This window comes from Emys orbicularis, chromosome 3 (genome assembly GCF_028017835.1).
Source record: "Emys orbicularis isolate rEmyOrb1 chromosome 3, rEmyOrb1.hap1, whole genome shotgun sequence".
Classification (NCBI taxonomy): Eukaryota; Metazoa; Chordata; order Testudines; family Emydidae; genus Emys; species Emys orbicularis.
This window is the reverse complement of record NC_088685.1, coordinates 153092591-153120541: the sequence shown is the minus strand read 5'-3', so window position 1 is coordinate 153120541 and position 27951 is coordinate 153092591. Positions and strand designations below refer to the sequence as shown.

The window sequence follows — 27951 nt, the reverse complement described above, 5'->3', positions numbered from 1 at the left end:
CCTGCTGGTCCCCTAGAGAAGAGGGCTGAGCTGGTTCCTTAACTTGGGTGTCTTATGTGGTCGTGCAGCTGCTGGCTGGATATCCCCTGTTCTTACGTTAAAGTGCTAAATTAGAGATTTCCCAGAATGGGCAGATTGGGGGTTATTTTATTTTTTTTTTTTTTTGGCACCACTATACCTGAAAATGAGCTTTCTTTTTAAACTGGAAATTTACAGGCAATTTGTCTATAAAGCGGATTAGTCTCTTTTGGTATTTAAGAAAGGAAAAGGAAAACTGCCAACTTATTAACATTTGAAAATTGGCTGCTGTTGAACTGAAATGACTGTTTTCATAGCATATTTAGTATACGTATCCATGTTAATTTTGTAGTTGTGCCTTAGTAGAAATTGATATAATATTGATTATAATACAGGAGGAATATTACTTGTACAGAACATGCTGCAATGCTTGCTGTAGACACAGTGGGCTTGCCTTTTGTGTGGTACACACATTTTTGTGTTTACAAATGGCAGTTTGCACATACTAGTTGGGTGCTTGATGACCCATTTTATGTTGATACAATTATCAGATTTATGTGTGCACAGACAGGAGGCCATTTGAAATTTTTACTCATCCTATTGTCCATTTTTACCATTAAGTCTCCTTATCACCACAACTCCAGTAGGAGCTACTTGTACATACCTCAGCCACAACCATTGATTCATTCATCAAATTTTTGAGGCTGGTTCCCTGTGACCCCAGAGACCATCTAGAAGAGCATATGAAACTGACATCCCACTACTGCTACCTAGCCTGGGACTGGCACTTCTGCTTCTGTCCTGCCTCACTGAGAATAAGTAGAATTTGGATCTCCAATTTAGCACCATCGATTGCAAATAGGCTGGACCCATGAAAGAACTCCATGTTTGATGTAAATTCAATTTGTGTTCATTCATGTTTTAAAGGGGAATTTGTGCTAGTGGATATCAGTAGAAATTAGGTGCATTAATGCTGTTGCGTGGACCCTGTATGTGTTATGGAAAGGGAGCATATTGCTAGACTTCATTACAACATGGTAGTATCTTACACAGTTAAAATAGGTTTGGTCTTGCAGTGTAGCAAGAACCAAACCATATTTTAAGTGTTCTTGTCTCATGCTAAACTTTTGGAATTAGCCCAGTTGGAGCATAATTCTGAAGTATGGTTCAGTCCTTTCTATACTATGAGAATGAATTGGGTTTTAACCACATCCAGCGCTACTGTGTTGTAAGTAGATCCTGCAATATAGTAGCATTTCATAGTGTCAGTGGATCCTTAGAAAACCTCAGTAACAGATAAGTTTCTCCCTCTTTCTTAACTTGCTTCCTTCTGGAGGGAAACACAAAAAGGGGAAAGGTCATTATTTAAATTCCTCTGTGTAATAAATCATATTAGAAAGACTGCAAGTTTTCAGATGACTTACCAGGGAAGAGTTTAAATCAGTGAGAAAAGCCATTACACCTTGTAAGAGGTAAAGTGCCATAGTGGAGGTACAGGCTATAATTTGTCTGGATAGTAATGCCTCTTCCATTCTTCTTCTCCCACCTGCCCCAGTAAATAAAGAAGTAGGAAGAAACGTGAAGATTTCCCCCCCCCTGAATTGATTGTTGGATGCGCAAAGCCATTGAGTTTTCTAGTGACAGCTGTTGCTGTTGGAGAGATGAAAGCATTTGGCCCGAGAGTCTGTTTGTGTTTGAGCAGAGAAAGCGATTTTTGTTGCAAAAAGCTTTAAGTGAGACAGACAGAGTAAGAGAATAAGAGAGTGAGAGATAATTATCTAAATTATGTTCGGGCTATTATCGAAGACGAATATAGTTAAAATGTAATTAAATATGACGGGCTCACAGGATGCAAGCTTGGCTTTCGAATGCTAATTATCAATTACTGCATCTCCTTAGGGGAGTCAGGCAGTATGAGAGAGTTGGGGGTGTGTGGCTGAGGTGAGATGTAGAGTATTAAATAAAACACCCTAGGGCTGTAACAAAGCTAATTTCTTTTTAAAAATGAAGCTGTGGTACCAGGGGAATTCCGCAGGCCAAGCAGCTTGCACTGCTGCCTTTCAGCTTGAGGACCCTAGTGTAAGTCAGTGTATGCTGCTGGTCCCTAGTCTTTTCTTCAAGATGTAGACCTCAGCTGGAGGTAATGATTATGTCTACTGTTAAAGTGATGACCAGGGCTACCTCAGCTTGAGCAGCAAATCTAAAATAAATCAACCAGTCAGACACTGTGTGAGGGTAAAAAAAGATCAACACTTCCATAAAGTTTAAAAAACAAGGAGGAAAGACACCAAGATGGCATGCTCAGCAGATTTTTATATCAGTTCTGGAAATGTTTGCTGCTGAGTGATTGTACTGTATTAGTAACTTACCTTGGCGGAATCCTTATCCCAGCTCTCCTAGTTATAATTAGCCACTCAGTGTTAGAACCTATCAGTAGGTTGGGGGGAAATGGTGGTGGATACTGGGAGGTTGTTTGATAACTATGAAATTTATTTTCTAATGTTGTAAATAAGTGTTGAAGCAGCATGGAAATAGGTGTTGTATGTACCAAAAAATAGTAAGATGTAGGTGTTGTATGTACCAAAAAAGAGTAAGATGCTCTGGACCAACTTTAATAAAAAGTTAAAACCCCTGTCTCCCCTCAAATCCTCAAGAAAATCTTCAGATTTGTTACATCATCTTTCAATATGCTTAAAGAGGTGATTGTGGTATTTTTCCAGTCACAGCACTATGGCAGCCAATAAGGATTCCCCTACCTGCCAGTGATGGCAGCAGTTGTGAGGTCACTGCAGGAAGCAATCACATAAAATGTTGTTGAAAGGCTCTTCAGTGGACTTCTACCACTTGTTCAATGCCTTTTGATATCAGTCACATTCCACTGCTGCATGACTGGGTGGATGCGTCTGCCCCATTGTCCCCACTTCATCTGAGAGATGACAGTCTTTGTTACTTATTCCCATTTTGGGGGGAGTCTGCATTGAAGGATGGCACTATTATTTGACCTGTGCTCAGAATGACTATAAATAGATATATTTCTACTTACATTGTATACTAGGATCCCTGAACTAACTTTTTCCTGGTCCCATAACTACATGTTTCCTAACTTGGGAAGCTACAAAGGCATAGCCCCTTCCTAATAACTTTTCTTAGCATTTTACACTCCTTCACATAGCATAATTTTAGAATATTTTCCAGATCACTGGAGAGAGGCAGATTTAGCCTTTCCATATTGCTTTTTCTTCTCTTAGTGTTCAATCTGTAAAAAGAAATATTTATTTTTCAGTACCTGAATTGCATATACATATATGTGCAAGCACGTGCATTAATGCAAACTGAAGTGATGGAATATTACTAGTAAGAGTGCCACAACTCTCCAAAATAAAACAGAAACTCGACTTTGGCAGTTTGCACCTCATACAAAAGCATAAGTGAATACGTAGGATTTGCAATAGGCCCTGAACATTAATTGACTCAGGCTCTGTCAGACTAATAAGGGAAGCAACTCAAGAAGCAAGGATACCCCACTGAGAACATACTTGCACTCCCACAGACGTACAAAGATAGGGATAGTCAGTGAAAGAGTCCTATCTGATTTCATGTTTCATTTAGAGCATGAAGAGACAGCCAGATCTCTATAATAGGAGGGACCCAAACCACATAAGGAATACAAATAAACAATATATTATGTGCAGGCCATGAGTGCAGATAGATGCTGTACCTTGGGAGGGTGGGGGGGGGCAGATTCATATCTCACTTACGTAAATCACAAATAACTCCACTGAAGTCAATGCAGTAAAACTGGTGTAAGTTAGAACAGATTGAGATTCATAGTCTCCTTTAAATGAATACAACCTCATGATAATAAAACTAGTAAAACCTAGACACAGTAATACCATCTTTGTGAAGAAGAGATCGATAGTTTACTATCAGGATCCAACTCTAGTTCAAGTCAAATGGCCCTGTGAACAGCAAAGCTGTTATAACAGACTGGCTCTGATGTGCCTGTCACTTTTTCTGTTGCTATCTTGTTTCTTCTATGAACAACATTTGAAGTTATTCTGAATAAATTCAGGAAAATGTCTGATTTTTTTCTCTTCAGGAAGTTCATCAAATTGCATTAATTACTTTTTTATCATTCAAATCCCTTTGTAATGGTGGTTTTAATGAAGGTTAATTTTGTATCTAGCATTCAGGTTGTATTATTGACAATAAATTCTAATGCAATTAAGTGTTAATCCAGTATAATGTTTGCAGTGTTGCTGAGCTGAAGAAGAGTTCTGTGTAGCTCGAAAACTTCTTTCACCAACAGAAGTTGGTCCAATAAAAGATATTACCTCACCCACCTTGTTTCTCTAAAATCCAGTACACCTCTACCCCGATATAACGCGACCCGATATAACACAAATTCGGATATAACGCGGTAAAGCAGTGCTCCAGGGGGGCGGGGCTGCGCACTTCGGTGGATCAGAGCAAGTTCAATATAACGCGGTTTCACCTATAACACGGTAAGATTTTTTGGCTCCCGAGGACAGCGTTATATTGGGGTAGAGGTGTATAATGGAAGATTGCTCTTAAACTGAGACCTTTAGATCATATTATTCTTTCCTGTTTCTCCTCCTTCACTTTTAGCATGATATGTGAGCTTGAGTGAATGGTGGGAATCAGAGTGCTTTGCATATTGTTTATTGGGGTAATCCTGCTCTATATTATTAGGAGGGAGAGATTTCACAATCCCATGCAAAATCTGCTACACAACATTACGACCCCCACAATGTTTGCAAATCAAATATTCCTGTTCAAGAAAAGGATAATGATGTAAAAGTCAGACTCCAAGGCAGTAAGTTGAGGAAGCAATTTTCTTTTTAAAAATCACAATGCAGGGATGATTTTACAGTATATCATAAAAATTGAAACAAGGTTTCTTTCCTTATGGGAGCTGATTTGTCCTAGTGCATGAAATTTTTTCTTTATTAATTGCTGTAAGTAAACCAGGTGGAGTACAGGAAAGAGTGAGGACAAAATATAAATTGACTGCAGTTTCAGTTTACACAATTGGCTGCATATAAAACCGTTTACGTAAAACTAAGGCAACTGTATCTCTCTGGGATTCTGTAATGAGTGGGATCCCTAAAAGTGAGATGAGAGTAACTTGTTTCCATTGACTGACATGGCGTCACTTCTGTTCTAACTCGAGATAGCTCTGATATAACTAGATCAAAGCTAGCGTTGGTATGTGTGTCTGCTTCAGTCACACTTCCCAACTGCAGTTTAGACATACCCTATGATTTTCTACCTCTTGCCTTTCTTAATAGCTGATATATTTCACTTTGTTATAATGAAGAATAAGTACTAAGTTAACGTGTTGAATAAGTGGTCTTCTTTCTTTAAAATTGCTTTATATTGCTATATTCTTTATATAGGATTCAGTAAAGAGTCCAAAGAACAATGAACTTTGCACCCGACATAAATCTAAATAGAAATAATTTTTCATCGTTCATTTGTAATTAGCAATAATCACTGAAAAACATGTGTCTGCAACTATCTGATGTGGAAGGAAGAAATCTAAGTATGGACTGCAAATCTTTTAGATAAAAATACTATGTGATTTTTACAGTTGTGGGTGCCAACAAACTGATTAGAAATATGCTGTGTAAACTGCAATAATCATGATACTAATCAAGGATTTATGGGACCAAGGTACCATGGTCATGGATGCACTAAAAATGCACAGACAAATGACTGAAGCTTTCAAGAACCAAGCAAGCAAGCAAAGCGTAACTAAGGGTGTATCTATACTGCAATTAAAAACCTGGGGCTGACTTGAGCTAAGAGGTTGTTTAACTGTGGTGTAGACATTCGGGCTCAGGCTGGTGCCTAGGCTCTAGGATACTACGAGGTGGGAGGGTCCCACAGCTTGGGCTGCAGCCCGAATACCTACACTGCAATTAAACAGCCCCTTAGCCTGAGCTCTGTCTGCTTGTGTCTGCTGGCACAGACCAGCCACAGGTGTCTAATTGCAGTGTAGACATACCCTAGAAGACTTGGGTGGTTCCCAGGGCCAGATAAAGGCATAGGTACTAAAGACCAATATTAGGGCCCCAGCACCTTGAATCATGTGATCACTTCAGAAGAATGTTTCTAGCCCTTATAGTTGCAGAGAGCCTGTGCATCTCAGTGGGGTTTTAATTTCTAAGATCCACTTCTTTGTGGGGCCCCACTAATACTCTTCTTCCCTAACCCCCAAAACAGAGGACTGTATGTGTGGCAGGAGAAGAGTACAGTGGACTCAGTCTTGCCTCATCTACCCAATGTTTACACCCCAGCTCCTGCCCCAGTGAGGGGATAAGGGTGGGGGGGCTGCTGTTCCCAGCGGGAGGGGCTGCTCCTGCCACTCCTGGCTGAATGAAGGGGACCCCATATCATTGCCTTTAGAAAGGGAGGGTGGCACCACTGCCATTTGAAGTGGGGAATGAGGACACAGCACTGGGGTGAGGCCATGGGGTGGAGCCATGCAGGGGTAGGGAGTTCATGTCATCATGTGCCTACAGCTCTGATTTGCCTTAATCCTGCCCTGGTGATTCCTTTGGTCTCTACAGGTAGTTAATGCTAACATCCATTTCCTCCTGTATATTTCTATTAGTAATACTGTCAGAAATTAATACAAAGGAACTTCAGAATTCTGACCAATAATTTTTTCTATTACCATTTTTCTTAAAGGTCTTTAACAATAGTTAGAGCTTAACTGTATTAATTTTTGTACTGAATTTTGTGTGGAATACACCTAAGTAGAGTCAAGGCACTTAAAAAATCTACCTGAACAAAGACTGCTGGAAATTCAGGCCATGAAAAGTGTGTCCCCTTCTGGGGCCCATTAAATTACAGCCTGTTTTGTCACTTCAATGGATTCTTTCTGTATTTCACTGCAACCTGTGGTGACTCTGCTTAATACTGTATGTCCCTCTGCTTTCTTTTGTAGATCTTGGCAAGCAATAACTTTTGACAGACAACCTGCATCCTTCATCAGAATAGTTGGAACTCACAACACAGCTAATGAGGTATGGGACAGTTTTTAAGAGAGGAAAAACTATTATATTCTTGCTGGATATACAGATTTAATTCTATTTCCATAGTAAACTGCTAATGCTGCCTAAAATGTACCTATGGTTATTGCTGCTCTAGCAGTCTAGTAATGAAGAAAGAATATTTTCGTCACTTTGTCATTATCTTTCCAGACTGTACAGGTTTCTTCACAGCCAAATGTAAAAACCACTGTAGCACTCCGAGAGGTGGTAGTTAGGTTGACGGAAGAATTCTCCTGTCGACCTAGCGATGTCTACACTGGGGCTTAGGTCATCTTAATTACATCACAACGGGGCGTGAACTTTTTCACAGCCCTGAGAGATGAAGCTAAGCCGACCTAACTTTGTAGTGTAGATCAGCCGAAAACGTTTGTCTGGCCTTCATCATGGTATTGTTGAACATTGCTGTAGGTTAGGAGAAATACTTAGCATACAAATCTTTATTTTTAGGAATGATCACACAATTATAAATGCACTGGGGAAGCAACATAGACTCTGATTGCTTGTTTTTTATCACACAATATTAAGATGCCCTATAAATAAAAATAAAAAGTCTCATTTTCCAGAAGAAGATCAGGGGGGAGGGATAGCTCAGTGGTTTGAGCATTGGCTTGCTAAACCCAGGGTTGTGAGTTCAATCCTTGAGGGGGCCACTTGGGGATCTGGGGCAAAATCAGTACTTGGTCCTGCTAGTGAAGGCAGGGGGCTGGACTCGATGACCTTTCAAGGTCCCTTCCAGTTCTAGGAGATGGGATATCTCCATTTATTAACTTTAACTTATTAAGTATAAATAGGATTATTCTACTTATAAATCAGTGAGCCAAGCAATCAGTCAGCCATGAGTATGCTGTGTGGTAATCAGGATAGCTGATTTTATTAATTCATTTATTTTGAATTCAGAATATTTAGAAACATCAACTTGTGCACTACTTAACCTGCAGTATGTAACCATGTGATCTTTCTGTTGTTACCCTGCTCCTCCCTCCTCTCCACTAGTTTGAGACTCTCATTACAAATTTCTCAAATCAGGCGCTGATTCTGCAATTAACTTTGGGGGGACGGGACCACTCAGAATGTGTAAAGTTAAGTGAGTACATGTGTACATCTTAGCAGAATTGGGGTCTTAGATTGTAAGCTGTTTGGGGCAGGAACCATGTCTTCCTATGTGTTTGCAGAGCAACACAATGTGGTTCTGATTGTGTTTGTGGCCCTTTCAGCACTATTATAATACAACTATAATACAGACACTGCCTCTGCCCTCTCTTACAGAGGATTTTTACACTCCCTGGATCAGACTGTGGTGAGGGTGTTGGCCTTCTCTTCCATTCATGCCACTTCCAACACCTCCTTTTCCCACCTTTTTGCCTCTTTTGAGCAACACTGCATCCGACACTATTCTCCTGTCCCCCTCCATGTTGCTGTCATCTACCGTCCACCCAACTCCTCCCCATCAGCCACTCTCTCTGATTTCAACTCCTAGCTCTCTCTCGCTTTCTTTCCTCTCAGTCTCCCACAATCCACATTGATGACTTCAGCTTCCATGTTGACGATCCTTCTGACCCCTTAGCTACACATTTCCACACCCTCAAGTCAGGGCCGGCTCCAGGCACCAGCCGAGCAAGCTTGTGCTTGGGGCGGCAGATTCCAAAGGGCAGCATTCCGTCTAATCTTTTTTTTTTTTTTTTTGCGCTTCACCGCTTTGGCCGCCCTTGCAGGTTTTTTCTTTTTGGTTTGCTGCTCCCGCCGCCCTGTAGGGGGCGGAGGAGGGGAGCGCCCGGTAGCAAGCCCGGCAGGGCATCCCGCGTCCTTCCCTGCCTGCCGACCGGAGCGGCGTGGAACCCTCCTGGCAGGCGGCGCAGCGGGAGGGGCCGCGTGGCAAGCGCCCCGCATAAGGAAGCCCTGGCCGCCCCCCTTCTCTCTCCCCCCCTCCCCCCCTAGCCGGGGTGTGCATTCCGCTGCCCGGGGTCTGCAGGGCCGGGAGTCCCCCTGCACCCACGCTTCCGCCGCCCCGCAGGTATTTTTTGTTTGTTTTTGTTTTTTCTTTCCTTCGCCGCTCCGGCAGTCCGGCCAGTTTGTTTCCCCCCCACCTTCGCCGCTCCGGCTGGGGGCAGGTTTGTTTCTCCCCCCCCCCCCTTTGCTGCTCCGGCCTGCCAGTTTGTTCTCTCCCCCCTGCCGCTCCGGCCGGGGGCAGGTTTGTTTCCCGCCGCCCCCCCACCCCCTTTGCTGCTCCAGCCGGCTGGTTTGTCCCCCCCCCCCTTGCCGCTCTGGCCGGGGGCAGGTTTGTTTCCCTGCCCCGCCACCCCCCCCCCCCCCCCCCTTTGCTGCTCCGGCTGGCCGGTTTGTTGTCTCCTCCCCCACCCCGGCCGGGGGCAGGTTTGTTTCCCGCCCCCCCCCCCCCCCCACCTTTGCTGCTCCGGCCGGCCCGTTTGTTCTCTTCCCCCCCCCCCCCTTTGCCGCTCCGGCCGGGGGCAGGTTTGTTTTCCTCCTCCCCTCCCTCCCCCCTTGCTGCTCCGGCCAGCCGGGCGTTTTTTGCTTGGGGCGGCAAAAAAGCCAGAGCCGGCCCTGCCTCAAGTCTTCATTTGACTTGCAGCACCTGTTCAGTTGTCCCACTCATGAAAATGGCCATTCATTTTACTTGATCTTGCCCAAGCACCGCTCTCTCTCTGATCTTCTGTTGCTGTGTTCCCCTTCTCCGACCATTGTCTGATCTCTTTCAGCATCACCCCATCAGTCCCCCTAATCCCCACATCCTGTCACTCAGTCTTTCTGTGACATCCAGGCCATCAGTGTGGATAACTTCTCACCTGCTCTCAGCCCTCTTTCCTTTCTTCCTTTGATGGGGTTTTTTGTTCTCTCCATGCTTCACTCTCCTCCACCCTTGACTGTTTTGCCCCTTTCTCCCATCACAAGCTCTCCTCTGTCAACCCCCAGCCCACCCCCAATATCCGCTTCCTGCGCTCACACTGCAGAGCATCTCTGGTGGAAATCCTGTGACCGGGCTGACTTCCTCCCTTGCAAATTAGTTCTCTCCTCCTTCAGTTCTGCCATCTTCCTAGTAAACAACTTCAACTTAAGTGAATCTCACTCCCACAGTCTCAGCTGCCTTTCTGCCACCTTTGACTCATTCCTCAAACCCTCCCCTCCTCCTGCCTTCATTTCTGTCTCTGCACAGGATCTTGCTGATTTCTCTCCAGAGAAAATACAATGTGACCTTCCCCCTACCCTCAGCTTCCCTTCCCTAGTACAACTCTCCTCCTCCCCTGTCACAGATGCAGCTCTCTAGCTCCTACCCCTCTATTTGCCCCATGAACCCATCCCACACCATTTCCTGATCACTCTCATGCCCACTCTCATCCTCTCCCTTAATCTTCTCCTTAACCTCTCACTTTTTTCTGGTTCTTTCCAAGCATGTTTTAATCTCTCCCATCTTAAAAAATAACCAACCTTGACCCCACTTCCATCTCCAGCTACCTCTTCCCCTTTCATCTTTAAGCTCATTGAATATGCTGTCTACAATCACTGTCTGGAGTTCCTTTCCAATTCCATCCTCGATTCTCTCCAATCTGGCTTCTGCCCACTGCATTCCACTGAAACCGCTCTCACCAAAGTCTCGAATTATCTTTTTCTAGACAAGTCTCAGAATCAGTACTCCATCCTCATCCTCCTTGGCCTGTCAGCTGTCTTCAGCACTAACGATGTGGGGTTCATTAAATAACAAACCAGTGAATGAGAAAGAAATAAAACTTTAGTAAAACAAACTGGAGAGCGTCTCGGATAAACTGCTGCACACAGCCATGCAGTGTTCCCAATCCCCACCTCCAGGGCACATGTCCAAATTCCTATGTTCATAATCTTGTCACTTATGAGGGAACATCTCTAAATTATAGTCTTCTACAAACATATTTCTACATCTTCCATCTTAAAGAAAAACAAATTAACTCTTATATACATATATATAAACAGCTAACAACTATCTAATAACACATGCATTAAATTTTCTACCCATGTTGTGCATTTCCGTAAACTCAATGTGTCAACTACCTAGAGAGGAGAGGTTACAAGCACATCACTCTGGAGTGTCTTTACCACTCACTTTCCTCAAATACCCCTTCTCCAGGCAGGTTAGCAAGTGTCTATGAGTCTTTCAGGATGCTTAATCTCCACTCTGATCTTCTCAGTATCACCCTTTCAGTAGAGTCTTGTTCCTTGACAGTTTCTCCTTTGTGTGTTGATAATAAAGGATCAGTCAGATGGGAAATACCAGAGTCCACATGTACTGTCAATGTGTTGGTACTTTCTAGGATTACTCAGAGATCCCTTATATTACATCGAAATGTGTCCCCCGTTCTGTCTGGACTACATACGACCTTGGATACAGCTGTTCTTTAATGGTACCCATTTGGCCCCAAATATTAGATGTGTGATTCCTCAGGCACACTCTATCACCTGGGTTAAGAGATGGGAGATCACAGGTCCTTTTGTCAAAATAATATTTCTGCTTCCACTTCTGATTTTCTTTCATCTTCCATATAGTTTCATTGTTATGAGATTTCAGCAAATTATCAGTAATTGGTAAATTAGATTTGATCCTTCTTCCCATTAACAGCTGCGCTTGAGAAAAGTCATTCTCCAGGGTTGCACTTTGGTAAACCAGTAACACTTTCTACAAATCACCCCCGCTGTCAAAAGTCTTTTTCATAAGGTTCTTTACTGTCCATATAGACCTTTCCACAAATCCATTTGATTGGGGGGCAATTTGGGCTTGATGTTTGTGATGAAAATCCCAATCTATTGCAAACTGCCTAAAATCTGCACTGGAAAATTGTGCCTCATTATCAGTAAAGACTTCATCTGGAATTCCATGTGTGGAGAAGATACCCTTCACACTGGCTGTCACTTACTTATACTATTAGTGCTGTGCAGTGTGCAAATCTCTGGATACGGAGAATAATAATCTGTGACTATTAAATAATCCTTTGATTGCCAGGTGAATAAGTCAGTGCCTACCTTTTCATAAGGCCTTTGTGGAACTGGATGGAGTCTCTGTGGCTCTGCTTCTTGGCATGGCTTGTATTTCAAGCATGAAAAGCAGTTTCCTACCATATTAGCGATGTCGTGATTGATCTGCAGCCAATACAGCACCTCTCGTGCTTGTTGTTTACACTGTCTTCTTCTATCCAAATTAAAATCTCAGCCCATCTCTCTAACATCTGCTCATGGATGTCTAGCCATTAGCTAAAATACTGTGGAAAGGGATCTGGGGGTCATAGTGGAACACAAGATAAATATGAGTCAACAGTGTAATGCTGTTGCAAAAAAAAAGGAAACATCATTCTGGGATGTATTAGCAGGTGTATTGTAATCAAGACACGAGAAATAATTCTTCCGCTGATTAGGCCTCAATTGGAGTATTGTGTCCAGTTCTGGGCGCCACATTTCAGGAAAGATGTGGACAAATTGAAGAAAGTCCAGAGAAGAGCAACAAAAATGATTAAAGGTCTAGAAAACATGACCTATGAGGGAAGATTGAAAAAATTGGGTTTGTTTTAGTCTGGAGAAGAGACGACTGAGAGGGGACATAACAGTTTTCAAGTACATAAAAGATTGTTACAAGGAGGAGGGAGAAAAATTGTTCTTCTTAACCTCTGAGGCTAGGACAAGAAGCAATGGGCTTAAATTGCAGCAAGGGCGGTTTAGATTGGACATTAGGAAAAACTTCATAACTGTCAGAGTGGTTAAGCACTGGAATAAATTGCATAGGGAGGTAGTGGAATCTCCATCATTGGCGATTTTTAAGAGCAGGTTGGACGAACACCTGGTCTAGGTAAGACTTAGTCCTGCCTTGAGTGCCGGGGATTAGACTAGATGACCTCTCGAAGTCCCTTCCAGTTCTATGATTCTATGATTCTTGGTCTACACTTACCCCCCAATTCGAACTAAGGTACGCAACTTCAGCTACGTGAATAACGTAGCTGAAGTTCGAAGTACCTTAGTTCGAACTTCCCTCGGTCCACACGCGGCAGGCAGGCTCCCCCGTCGACGCCGCGGTTCCCCCGTCGACGCCGCGGTACTCCTCTCGTCTAGCTGGAGTACCGCAGTCGACGGCGATCACTTCCTGGTTCGACTTATCGCGTCCAGACAAGACGCGATAAGTCGAACCCAGAACTTCGATTCCCAGCCGCCGAACTAGCGGCTGGGTGTAGACATACCCTAATATGGTGGAGGACCTCCCTTTTGATAGATCTAAATTGTCTGTGGACAGCACGGTTGAAACTCTGTGAATATTAAAGGACTCTAGGGCTACCCGACATTCTCTTGGTATCTATAGATCTGCCTACAAGAGAAAGCTCAGCAAGTCCCAGATGGCTCAGCGATCCCATCTTGCTTAATCCCTGACCTTCCAGATGTCATATGAACTTCATCAGAAGAGACAGAGATTCCAGAGAAGGAAACCTTCCACCTCTCTACTTTCCACCTTCAAGCAGCAATTTTGACAGGCTAGTCGAGGGCCTGAATTACCATCCTTCTCCTTGCCGGCTACACCAATTCACCTGCCTTCCTTCATTTCGCGACCACCTTTACTGCTTCAGGTGGGCTGGGGAGTTAATCACTACAGAGTAGTGGGTTTTGGAGATTATTTCCACAGGGTATACCATCCACTTTACTATGCTTCCACCAACAAACCCCCCATCCCATCCCTCTTCAGGGACCCCTCTCACAACAGCTTGCTTCGTCAAGAAATAGATTCTCTCCTGTGCTTGGGGGCTATAGAACCAGTTCCCATGCAACACAGATGAAAGGGATTTTATTCTGGGTATTTTCTGGTACCAACAAAGAATGGCATTTGGAGACTCATCCTAAATTTGAGGCTACTAATTCCATCACTAGAGCAAGGAGCTCGCTTCTCAGCCCTCGACCTTTGGGATGCATATTTCCGCATTCTGATCCATCCATCCCACAAACGATTCCTATGTTTCACTGTCGGTCAGGACCACTTTCAGTACTGAGTGCTCCACTTTGGTCTTTCATCTGCCCTGAGGGTCTTTTCGAAAGTCATGTCAGTAGTAGCAGCACAGCTCTGCAAGAAATGTATTTTAGTATTCCCTTACCTGAATGTCACAGGCAACTTCCAAAGCCATAAATCTCTTCCTCAAATTGGCCCTGCAGTTCAACATTCAAAAATCCACTTTGACCCCTGTGCAAAACTTAAAATTAATTGGGGCTCATCTCAATTCATTAACAGTAAGTGCCTATTTTCCTCTGCACAGGTTTGTGGCCCTTTCCAACATAGCCAGTACAATGCAACTCAGTTCCCAAACTCCAGTCAAGAACTGCCTTTAGGGGTGGCTCAGGCTGTTTATTCACCAAACAAACGCAGTTAAAATGTGCTTCTTTCCATACCCACCTGAGTAAAACAATCCCTCGACTGGTGGAAAGATTATAACAATGTGTGTGCAGGAGTCCCATTTGCATGTCTTCTCCCAGTGGTCATCATAATGAAGATGCCTCTCTACTAGGGTGGGGAGTGCATCTAGAAGCTTGCACAGCCCTGGGCAAATGGATGTCGCAAGAGACCACGCTACACATCAACCTCCTGGAATTCAGAGCAATCAGATATGCGTCTCCAATTTTTACCACTAATCAGGGGCAAACACATAAAGATCATGATGGACAACTGCGCAAAGGATGTCAAGCTTTGAAATTGGTGCATACGCATCCAGGACATCATCACAGCAGCCTATCTCCTGGAGGTTCAAAATGTGACTGTGGATGCACTTAGCAGGCACTTCTTCTAAGATCATGAGTGGGAAACAGACCCCAGCTTATTACACCACATATTCCATCAATGGAGCACTCCTCAGATTTGTTCACCACAGAGTTAAGCAAGAAATGTACCCAGTTTTGCTTGAGAGGCGGACTGGGTCACCGATCCTTGAGGGATGTTATTCACCTTCATTGGTTGTCGGATCTCCTGTATGCATTCCTACAGACTCCTCTAATAGCCAATGTTCTCCTCAAAATAAAAAGAGACAAAGTCAGAGTCATCTTAATAGTTCTGACCTGGCCCAGCAAACATGTATTCCTTACCTAATATAATTGGCCGTTTGTTCCCCGATCACACTTCATGCCGCTCCTCGTCTCCTCTCCCAGGAAGGCAGGAAGATCCTTCACTCCAGTTTCACAGTGTTTTGTCTCAAAGCATGGTTGGTCGATGGTTCACGGGATTAGAGACTACCTGATCAGAGGAAGTAAAATAAGTACTATTACACAGGTAGAAAGTGTCTATTCGCTGCACATACTCTCAAAAATGGACCAGATTTCTCTCTTGGTGTGACCTCAGATATATTCCACCAATGACCTCATCACTGCCAGATATACTGGACTATATCCTAACACTAAAAAGTTCTGGACTCTCGCTGAACTCTGTCAGAGTCCATCTGGGAGCCATCAGGGCTTTCCACTCTCCAATAGAGGGTTATTCCATTTTTGCCCACCCAATGACAGAGAGATTTCTGAGTTCCCTGAGGAACCTTGATCTGCCAGTCAAGCATCCTACTGCTGTTTGGATCCTTAATCTAGTACCTAAATGCCTCACAAGACCACCATTTGAACAGATGGCTACCTGCTCACTGCTCCATTTATCAATGAAAACGACATTCCTGATCTCCAAGTGATGGCTAAAGTAGGGGCCTTTATGGCGTGCCCCCCTTTCACAGTATTTTTTAAGGACAAGGTCATGCTGTGACCCCATCCAAAATGTTTATACCTAAAATTTCTTCCAGTTCCGTATTAACCAATCCATTCACCTGCCGTTCTTCCACCCTAAGCCTCCCCTAGATAATCAAGAGGCACAGTTGTACAACCTTGACATCAGAAGAGTCCTGGCCGCCTATCTGGATAGAAAGACCCCCAAATTGTTTGTCTTGCTTGCAGGTAGATTAAAAGTCCCTGTAATCTCTAATCAAAGTCTTTCCAAGAGGATATCCATCTGCATTAATTCTTGCTACGAGTCTTGTAATATTCAAATACCTTTGAACATATGTATTTACTCTACGAGGTCCATTTCCACCTTTACATCATTCCTCAAAAATATGACCATTATTGAAATATGTAAGGGCCTCTATACATACATTTGCTGAACACTACTCAATAACTCATGACTTTGCTTCTGATAGAGTGTTCAACTCGGCTGTGTTTCTTTGCTACTGGACTCAACTCTGAAGCACCCCCCACCACACACTCTTCAGAGTGAACTGCTTGGTAGTCATCTAATGTGGAGCACCCATAGGGACACTCCTTGAAGAAGTAATGGTTCTTCTTCGAGTGCTTGTTCATGTCAATTCCAATCAGGTGTGTGCGCGCGCACGTGCACAGTAGCTGGAAGATTTTTCCCCTAGCATCTGTGGGGTCGGCTTGGGCACCCCTGGAGTCGTGCCTTCATGGCACACAATAAAGGGCCCTGCCGACCCATCACCCCCTCAGTTCCTTCTTACCGCCAGTGACGGTAGCTGGAACTTCCCCTTACTCTGCTTCGGCAAGCGGCTTAGCAGTACTTTTGGTTTTCACTGTAGATAGTTCTAGTTGGTTAGTATAGCGTAGTTAGTTCACTTATAAGTTTCAGTTACGGGGGTTCCACCCCCCCATCTTTCTCCCCACCTTATTTGTCATCGGGGCATGCCGCGATCCCCGGGCTCCAAGACTTGCTATTCACGTAACTCAAATTGCATAGCTTAGATCGACTTTTCCCTTTAGTGTAGACAAGGCCTAAGTCTTTCAGATGCTTTTGGTATAACATTTGTAAGATACAACCTTTCCTATCCATCCACAGAGCTTAAGCTCTCATCCAGGCTCTCATCATCTTATGTCTCAGTTACTGCAACATCCTGTTCTTTGGACTTGACAGATTCATGGATTCATAGATTCTAGGACTGGAAGGGACCTCAAGAGGTCATCGAGTCCAGTCCCCTGCCCGCATGGCAGGACCAAATACTGTCTAGACCATCCCTGACAGACATTTATCTAACCTACTCTTAAATATCTCCAGAGATGGAGATTCCACAACCTCCCTAGGCAATCTATTCCAGTGTTTAACCACCCTGACAGTAACTTTTTCCTAATGTCCAACCTAAACCTCCCTTGCTGCAGTTTAAACCCATTGCTTCTTGTTCTATCCTTAGAGGCTAAGGTGAACAAGTTTTCTCCCTCCTCCTTATGACACCCTTTTAAATACCTGAAAACTGCTATCATGTCCCCTCTCAGTCTTCTCTTTTCCAAACTAAACAAACCCAATTCTTTCAGCCTTCCTTCATAGGTCATGTTCTCAAGACCTTTAATCATTCTTGTTGCTCTTCTCTGGACCCTTTCCAATTTCTCCACATCTTTTTTGAAATGCGGTGCCCAGAACTGGACACAATACTCCAGCTGAGGACTAACCAGAGCAGAGTAGAGTGGAAGAATGACTTCTCGTGTCTTGCTCACAACACACCTGTTAATACATCCCAGAATCATGTTTGCTTTTTTTGCAACAGCATCACACTGTTGACTCATATTTAGCTTGTGGTCCACTATAACCCCTAGATCCCTTTCTACCGTACTCCTTCCTAGACAGTCTCTTCCCATTCTGTATGTGTGAAACTGATTTTTTCTTCCTAAGTGGAGCACTTTGCATTTGTCTTTGTTAAACTTCATCCTGTTTAACTCAGACCATTTCTCCAATTTGTCCAGATCATTTTGAATTATGACCCTGTCCTCCAAAGCAGCGGCAATCCCTCCCAGTTTGGTATCATCCGCAAACTTAATAAGCGTACTTTCTATGCCAATATCTAAGTCGTTGATGAAGATATTGAACAGAGCCGGTCCCAAAACAGACCCCTGCGGTACCCCACTCGTTATGCCTTTCCAGCAGGATTGGGAACCATTAATAACAACTCTCTGAGTACGGTTATCCAGCCAGTTATGCACTCATCTTATAGTAGCCCCATCTAAATTGTATTTGCCTAGTTTATCGATAAGAATATCATGCGAGACTGTATCAAATGCCTTACTAAAGTCTAGGTATACCACATCCACAGCTTCACTCTTATCCATAAGGCTCGTTATCCTATCAAAGAAAGCTATCAGATTGGTTTGACATGATTTGTTCTTTACAAATCCATGCTGGCTGTTCCCTATCACCTTACCACCTTCCAAGTGTTTGCAGATGATTTCCTTAATTACTTGCTCCATTATCTTCCCTGGCACAGAAGTTAAACTAACTGGTCTGTAGTTTCCTGGGTTGTTTTTATTTCCCTTTTTATAGATGGGCACTATATTTGCCCTTTTCCAGTCTTCTGGAATCTCTCCCATCTCCCATGATTTTCCAAAGATAATAGCTAGAGGCTCAGATACCTCCTCTGTTAGCTCCTTGAGTATTCTAGGATGCATTTCATCAGGCCCTGGTGACTTGCAGGCATCTAACTTTTCTAAGTGATTTTTAACTTGTTCTTTTTTTATTTTATCTGCTAAACCTACCCCCTTCCCATTAGCATTTACTATGTTAGGCATTCCTTCAGACTTCTTGGTGAAGACCGAAACAAAGAAGTCATTAAGCATCTCTGCCCTTTCCAAGTTTCCTGTTACTGTTTCTCCCTCTTCACTAAGCAGTGGGCCTACCCTGTCTTTGGTCTTCCTCTTGCTTCTAATGTATTGATCAAAAGTCTTCTTGTTTCCCTTTATTCCTGTAGCTAGTTTGAGCTCATTTTGTGCCTTTGCCTTTCTAATCTTGCCCCTGCATTCCTGTGTTGTTTGCCTATATTCATCCTTTGTAATCTGTCCTAGTTTCCATTTTTTATATGACTCCTTTTTATTTTTTAGATCATGCAAGATCTCATGGTTAAGCCAAGGTGGTCTTTTGCCACATTTTCTATCTTTCCTAACCAGCGGAATAGCTTGCTTTTGGGCCCTTAATAGTGTCCCTTTGAAAAACTGCCAACTCTCCCGAGTTGTTTTTCCCCGCAGTCTTGATTCCCATGGGACCTTACCTATCAGCTCTCTGAGCTTACCAAAATCTGCCTTCCTGAAATCCATTGTCTCTATTTTGCTGTTCTCCCTTCTACCCTTCCTTAGAATTGCAAACTCTATGATTTCATGATCACTTTCACCCAGGCTGCCTTCTACTTTCAAATTCTCAACGAGTTCCTCCCTATTTGTTAAAATCAAGTCTAGAACAGCTTCCCCCCTAGTAGCTTTTTCAACCTTCTGAAATAAAAAGTTGTCTGCAGTGCAGTCCAAGAATTTGTTGGATAGTCTGTGCCCCGCTGTGTTATTTTCCCAACATATATCCGGATAGTTGAAGTCCCCCATCATCACCAAATCTTGGGCTTTGGATGATTTTGTTAGTTGCTTAAAAAAAGCCTCATCCACCTCTTCCACCTGGTTAGGTGGCCTGTAGTAGACTCCTAGCATGACATCTCCCTTGTTTTTTACCCCTTTTAGCCTAACCCAGAGACTCTCAACACTTCCATCTCCTATGTCCATCTCTACCTCAGTCCAAGTGTGTACATTTTTAATATATAAGGCAACACCTCCTCCCTTTTCCCCCTGTCTATCCTTCCTGAGCAAGCTGTACCCATCCACACCAACATTCCAATCATGTGTATTATCCCACCAAGTTTCAGTGATGCCAACAATGTCATAGTTGTATTTATTTATTAGCACTTCCAGTTCTTCCTGCTTATTACCCATACTTCTCGCATTTGTATATAGGCATCTAAGATACTGGTTTGATCTTGCCTCCCAGTTTTGTCCTGACCCTCCTTTCTCTCTGCCATTATAGCCCACACTCCCTCTCGTTTCCGACCCATCTCCCAGGTCTCCATGTTCCCCACTTACCTGTGGGCTTTGCTCACCTGTCCCCGTCGAACCTAGTTTAAAGCCCTCCTCACTAGGTTAGCCAGTCTGTGTCCAAATAGGGTCTTTCCCCTCCTCGAAAGGTGAACGCCATCTCTGCCTAGCAGTCCTTCCTCGAATAGCATCCCGTGGTCTAGGAAGCCAAAGCCCTCCTGGCGACACCATCTTCGCAGCCAGGCATTCACCTCCATGATGCATCTGTCTCTGCCCGGGCCCCTACCTTTGACAGGAAGAATCGAAGAGAATACCACCTGTGCTCCAAACTCCTTCACCCGTACTCCCAGAGCCCTGTAGTCACTCTTGATCCGCTCAGTGTCACACCGCGCAGTATCATTTGTGCCCACATGGATGAGTAGCATGGGGTAGTAGTCAGAGGGCTGGATAATCCTCGACAATGCCTCCGTAACGTCTCAGATACGGGCTACCGGCAGGCAGCATACCTCCCGAGATGAAATGTCAGGGCGACAGATGGGCGCCTCCGTCCCCCTCAGCAGAGAGATGCTCTCTTGTAGCACTCATAACCATTCAGAATGCTGCTGCAAAGATCGTTTTCCTATCCCATCATTGTGACCATCTCACCCTTCTCTTTAAATCCCTTCACTGACTCCCTATTCTCTATTGTATCAAACATAAGCTGTTTGTCTTCACTTTCAAGGCCCTTCACAGTCTCTCCCCACCCTTCCTATCATCTCTCATTTAGTATTGTAAGGTTGACTCCTGCCTCCAATCAGTCCATGATGTCAGCCACTATCACTTACACCTCTACCTCGATATTACACTGTCCTCGGGAGCCAAAAAAATCTTATCGCGTTATAGGTGAAACCACGTTATATTGAACTTGCTTTGATCCACCGGAGTGCGCAGCCCCGCGCACCCCCCCGGAGCGCTGCTTTACCGCGTTATATCTGAATTAGTGTTATATTGGGTCGCATTATATCGAGGTAGTGGTGTACTTCTTAAATTTTCAAACAAGCACTTTCAGGCTTTCTCCCATGCTGCCCCTCATGCTTGGGATGAGCTCCCTGTAAACATCTGCAAAGTCACTTCATTATCCTCCTTCAAATCCCTCCTTCCAACTCTCCTTTGCAGTTGCCTTCAAAAAAATGGACAATGATTAGGCTGCTGGTGTGCTGAGACCACTGCCTATCATGCTGACCAATATTGTCTTGTTCTCCCATGCCAATTACCTGTATCCATCTGTTGCCTCTTGTCCGATGCTTAGATTGTAAGCTCTTTGGGTCTTTTTTGTTCTGTGTTTGTACAGTGCCGAGCATAATAGAGTCCTGGTCCATGATGGGCTCCTAGGGTGATACAAATAAGAATGATAAGTAATCAGTAAAGTGTATTAAGTGACTATCAGGTGGACTCTCTTAACTGTAGTGGTACTAGAAGTCAAGATTTCTGATTTTATTTACTATATGGGGATGTTTGTCCTAGGCAAGACAACGCTAGGAATATAGAGTGAAAATTCCCAAGTCAAATCAATACAAATTGCTGAGGCAATGGTTGCTATCATGCATACCTTTTGGAATCAGCAGTCAACACTGCCAACACTCAGCAGAAGTTTGGAAAAAGAATGAGCAAGAGACTGAAATGGGAAGAAATACACCATGGGAACAAAGATAAAAAATATTCTAAACACTAAAAATGATTTTAAAATCTACATCTTGTTGTGAAGCTCAGTTTTCATTAGTGAGTTCTCAGAAATTTGGAGCCAGGATATCTGCCTGCCTCCCGTGGATTTGTTGAAAGCACACCATGAAAGCTTATTCCATTTCTGCTTTATGTAGACTGTCGTATTTGCACTCGTCAGTCTCTTTTGGTTAACATCTCTTTACTAAAGATCACTAATATAGATTTATTCCTGTAAAATGTGAATAATTTTAAACCACAAAGTAAATAATGAATAGCATCAGTAAGCAAAAGCTACAAATGGAAGCAGATAAATTATTCAGCTTTTTAAAATGTCTGTACATTTTTCAAACTAGGGAACCAAAGCAGTGCTTTAACCTGATGAATTCTTTTATGCAAGCAGCTGAATATCTCTAAAACCAATAGTCTTATATGTTCCTATTCATATACTTATAACATTAGAATTCTGGGGACATTATAAATGGGACACTACATTGGTCTTGGAGATTGCACCTGAAATGGTGATAAAAGTTAAATCAATTCCCCTTCCCTCCAAAATTCATCTGTACTAGCTCCTGTGACAAAGCAATAGATGAGCTACAGATACAGAATTTACTTTAAAGCTGTGAATCAACTCTGTGATTATGTCCTCGTTTTTGGGCTGAATATCAGTGAAAGAATATTTCATAAGTTTGGATGATCATTTCCAACACCTGTTTCTTGTTTTTATTTCTAACTGATTTCACTTTCACCACTGAATACTTTGTCCAGTTATACAAAGCTATTCAATGAAAGGCACAGTATACTGCCTACAGGGAAAACTGCATCTTAAACCCTTTTTTTCCTCATGGAGTGCACCTTTTAGGTGACAGGCCTGGCTTCTTGCACCTCACTCTGGGAGGAACAATGCAGTCCAACCACTCTTTGACTGGATTTCTGGTCTGGAATCCCCTTGGTTCCCAATCGTGTTAGCGACACAGGTCCAACTTGGTGTTGTACCTGTAAGAGTTTTTTTTCGGGAGCATATGTGATAGTGTATGTTTGTACGTTCACAGAAATAGCACCTTCAAACAAGACATTATTTATTCATTCCTTTTAAGGTACAAAGCAAGAAGAGCAAAAGGCTAAAAACAATAAAAGGCCTACCAAATGGATCTGTCTTACACCTTCAGCTTTCCTTGCCATCTTTTTTGAATTCCTCTCAGGCCACCTAACTCTTTCTCTGGCAGGGAAAGCAGCCAATCCTGCAGCAGCAGACTATGTATCTGTGTGCCTCAGTCAATCTGTCAGCTTTCACTGATACAACCTGGGTAACCACTCCTTTCTTTTCTAACATTTGTGAGGTTTAGGATCCCCTCTGATCCTAGGCCCAGCCTTGGGAAGAGTAAACCATTCTAGTCTGGATGGAGACAGACGGGATATTCTCCAGTTTATAATTCCCCCCATTGTTTCCTCAAGGAGCCTTCTCTTTGCCATTGTTTTGTTTCCTGTGGGTTTCATTCTTTACGGACTCCTTTGATTTAATTCCTGACGTTTAGACAGGTTAATATCAAGCAGATAACTCTCATTCTCCACAAACCATAAATGAAGTTTGCAGCAATTTAGGAACATGGGAGCTGCCGTACTGGATCAAACCAGAGATCAGTTTAGGTGGTATCCTGTCACCAACAGTATCCAGTATCAGAAGCTTCAGAGGAAGTCCAAGAAAGCATGCAGTAGGCATTTATGGGATATTCCGCCCATAGGATAAATTTACTCCTGACTCCCAATAGCTAAAAGTTGGTTAAGACCTGAAGCTGAGGGGGCTTTTTAGTGCAGTTCTCTGTAGAAATTGGTACTGTTTCTAAGGAACTGTATAGTAGTTTATGTAGAGCACATTGCCTGTGGTGAAAATTCCTTCTGTATGTGCAAATTCATTGCACATTCTAGCTCTCCACACTGTAGCTTGTTTTATAGATACAGGTTGGAAAGAGATGATGGTGCCCATTTAGGTCATTCCCTCTTTTGGCATTAAGAACTGTATTCCAAAGTAAACTTTGTTCAAAATAATTATTTTATTTCTGTTAAACTCTACAAGAGCAATATTATATGCATTGCACCTATCACTCCACTTGGTTGTTTTGCTGTATATTAAGTAACTGCTCAGAAGAATCCCATCTAAATTCTGTATTGCCTGCCTCTTCACTCGTATTAAGTTGTGATCCCTTTTTTTTTTTTTTTTTTTAAATAGTAAGATGGCCAGAACATTGCACAGTATTCCAAATGTAGCCTCAACAGTATCTTCAATAAAAACCAAAGCCATTTCCTCTGATTTATATAGTGTTTGATCCCTCTGTTTTATATTTTGTAAAGCTATATGCAACAGGATCTACAGTGTTATTGTCTACTACCCCACATCCTCAGTGATCATTGAGGTTGTAATCTTTTTTGGTTTTCTCCTGAGTTTCATATCTTAAATTTCTCTGCATTTACTGAAATGCAATGAATTGTCTAAGTCACAGATAGTGTGCAAAATTATTCCTCTAACCCAGTAGCCTCCTCTATCTACCTTGCACTGTCTCCATTTGGATATACCTTAATTGTTGGCACTTAATGTTAATTTACACTACAGCTCTATTACACTGCTCTGACAGTGTAAAGTGGCCCTAAAGTGTGAGTAAATTATATTTAAGACCAAGTTTAAGACCATTTACATCCATTTTATGGCCACTTTATGCTTCCAGACCAATATAAATGGGCCTTAGTGTAAATGAGAATCAGGTCCTTTTTCTTTTATTTTAACCTCTTAGTTCATAAACGCCACTAGCGTACTGTGTTTTACATATGGTTACAAATCAGGAAAGAAAATGTTAAGCACTCACATTCTGAACTTTTCTTCCTAAACTGGCTGTTTCATGTTGCACTGTATCAGAAACTTTTCTTCAAGACCAAAAACATTATTATTACTGCTTGCCTTTCCCCCCATCAGCTATTTCGTTTCTTCAAAACAATGAATATAGTATTTGTTTGACATGATCTTCTTTCTGTGAATGCATGCACACTTCATTAATTCACACCTTTCCAGGTGTTCTCATATTCTGTTTCTGATTCACATTTCCACCATTCTTCCCCACTGTGAAGATTAATATTGCAAATCTATAGTTCCTAGATTTTCCTAGATTGTTAGTAGGGCTGGTTTAAGGTTTTCAACAGCATGTTGCTGCACATGAGACCATCAGAACTGGCAGTCATACTCCATGTTACTGGAAAACATGTAAAAATGGCAAAATGATTATATTTTATGGTGTTGAAGTAGATGTACAAGACTAATGCAACAAACTAAGGAAGCAGAATGACCTAGTAGAATGAACAAAGGACTGGGAACTGTTAGGGACAAGATGTGGGCAGTCTGGCCTATTGGCTGGAGCAGGGGTAGTGTCAAGTGGCTGGAGCAGGAATCAGGCCAGGAATCAAAGCTGAGGGTCAAAGCTGGGTTAGCTGGAGTGAAGCAAGGCTAGGAACAGGGCTGGAACAAGTCTGAGAACAAGCAAGTGTAGGCGCTATCACCGCTGTGGGCAAATGTTTGAGCAGCCAGCACCCTGCTACTTGTCTTAAGAGTAGGTCTGGTGATTGCCTCAGCCAATCAGGCAGTTTGGCCAATCGGGCAGCTCACTTGGGGCCCAGCTGTGCTCATTAAACGGCCTGAGGGTTAAGCTAGCAGGTAAACAGGCTAGCTGCAGGACCTTAATCCTGACAGTATCCCCTCCTTGAAGGGTGTTTCCCAGGGGCACCAGAGCCAGACTTGTCAGGAAAGGTTTTGTAAAACTCCCACAAGCTGGCCCAAGGCATGAATATTTTCCACTTGTTCCCAGGATCGTTCGTCCAGACCATAACCCTCACTGTCCACTAAGTACTGGAATTTCCCTCTAATGTGTCGGGAGTCAAGGATCTGTCAAACCAAATATTTTTCCTTCCCCTGGACAGTGATAGGTGGAGGTGTTGAGGTGTACCGGGGCAGAAACGGGTTTTCAGTATAAGGCTTCAGGAAGGAGACATGGAACACTGGGTGGATCCAGAGGGACTCAGGCAATTGTAACCTGAATGTGACTGGATTGACCTGTTCCAGAATCTTAACTGGACCCAGATACTAGTGGTCTAATTTAGCCAACAGGCACATTGACCTAAGTTTCCAAGTGGGTAGCCAAACCTTGTAGTGAATGGCAAGAGTGGGGGTAGCCTGGCAATCCTGGTTGGCGTGGGGTTTAAGCCTCCTTAGCAGATGTCAGGTGTTCCTTTGATTCTTGGTGTACTAGGCGTAGGTGAGAAGTTAAATCTGCAGCAGCAGGTACCAGAGACTTCGCAGGGATATCTGGGTGAAAACAAAGATGAAACTCATTGTTGGCAAAGAAGGGACTTCGTTGGGTGGAGGCATTATCATACACAAATTCAGCATAGAGAAGAAGGGAAACCCAGTCGTCTTGATGATAATTCAAAAGCAGCAAAGGTATTGTTCAAGGATCTGATTGACCCGTTCTATTTGCTAGTTGGTGTGCAGATGGTATATAGATGAGATGAGGGATTCTATGCCCAGAAGCATTAGAACCTCCTGCCAGAAACCAGAGATTAACTGAGGGCCCTGGTTTTGTCAATCTCTGGTAATGAAAAACTCTCTCTAGGAAAAAGCAAGCCATTTCTGGGGCAATGAGGATGGCACAAAACGGGATGATTTGTGCCATCTTGATGAAAAGATCAATCACCACCAAGATCGTTGTGTAACCCCTGAGAGCAAGGCAACTCCACTATGAAGTCCATGGACATGGTGATCCACAGTGGATATGATGGGGCTGGAGAAGAGCAAGTGGTTTCAAGCATAGGCTCTTGGTTCAGGCACCGAGATTGCAGGATGTTTTATCATTTTTTGACAGAGGTGTGCATGCCCAGCCACCAGAAAGTCCTTGACACCAAGTTCCAGGTCTTGAAGTGGCCAAAGTGACCAACAAGTGGTCATCCATGGCTTAAAGCCTAAGCTGTCCCACCAGAACATGAATACTGCCTTTCTGGAAGAGGTCATCATCCTGTAATCTAAACTCTGCAACAGGTTGGGTACTGGCATCATCAAGGGATGGGTAGATCTAAGCTGTGAATGAGTCATTGGGCTGCAAGAAATAGATGGAAGGCATCAGGTTGCTGTCTATTGTCCCATTAACAAAATTGGACACCTTAAGAACTGTTGAAGGAGTTCCCCTGCCAGAGTCAAGGTACTCATCCTTGCAGGACAGGTTTTTTGGCACTGGATGACAGGTAATTATGAAATTGAGCCAGGCAAACAAGAGGGACCAGCAAACCTCTCATTGGTTAAGGTGCCTGACTGTCCAGAAGAACAACAAGGAGTCCGATGGCACCTTAAAGACTAACAGATTTATTTGGGCATGGTTTTTTTACCCACAAAAGCTTATGCCCAAATAAATCTGTTAATCTTTAAGGTGCCACCAGACTCCTTGTTGTTTTTGTGGATACAGACTAACACGGCTACCCCCTGATACTTGACTGTCCAGGTTCTTGTGATCTGTGAGGATCTGCACAGGGAACCTGGCCCCTTCTAGAAGATGGTGCCATTCCTCGAAGGCTGCTTTTATGGCTATCAGCTCCTTTTCCCATATATCATAGTTTCTCTCCACATGAATTAGCTTATGTAAATACAACGTACAGGGGTGCAGTCATCTGCTGGCTTGGACAACACTGCATCCAGCGCGAAGTTTGACACGTTGCCCTCTACTGTAAATGGTTTTGTGGGGTCAGATGGGTGCCATAGTGAAGCTCTCAGTTGCTTGAAGGTGGATTGGGCTTCTGGGGATCAGGTGAACCAGGCTCCCTTACTTAGCAGGGCAACCATAGGATGACGAAACTAGGAAAGCCCTTGATAAATTTCCTGTGAAAATTGGCAAAGCCCACAAATTGCTGTACCCCATGGAAGTCCTTTAGTGAGGCCCAGTTGCACATGGCCACACCTTTCTTTAGTCCATGATTATCCCTTTGAGACAGATGATATACCTGAGGAATTCAATTGTATCTTGGTCAAACTCTCACTTCTCAGGCTTAGCATACAGACAGTTCTGACAGAGTCCCTCTAGGAAGTTGCATACGTGATGATTGTGAAGGGCCTAATTTTCTGAAATGATGTGGATATCATTAAGTAAGATAACTACAAAATGGTGTAGCATGTCCCTGAAGATATCATTGATGAAATGCTAGAAGATTTTCAGGGAATTGCACAGGCCAAATGGCATAACTAGCTATTCGAAATGTCTCTTCCAAGTATGGAAGGTGGACTTCCACTCGTCAATCTTCCTAACCC

At 43.3% G+C, this 27951-nt stretch overlaps 1 protein-coding gene across 1 annotated transcript in view; it reads left to right on the top strand.

Moving 5' to 3' along the window:
* The window catches only part of BTBD9 (BTB domain containing 9), a 288922-nt gene that overhangs the window by 253901 nt on the left and 7070 nt on the right, over nucleotides 1–27951 (top strand). The window contains exon 10 of the mRNA XM_065401988.1: nucleotides 6995–7073. Coding sequence (XP_065258060.1) covers nucleotides 6995–7073 — 79 coding nt within the window. The remainder of the gene's footprint in view (nucleotides 1–6994; nucleotides 7074–27951) is intronic.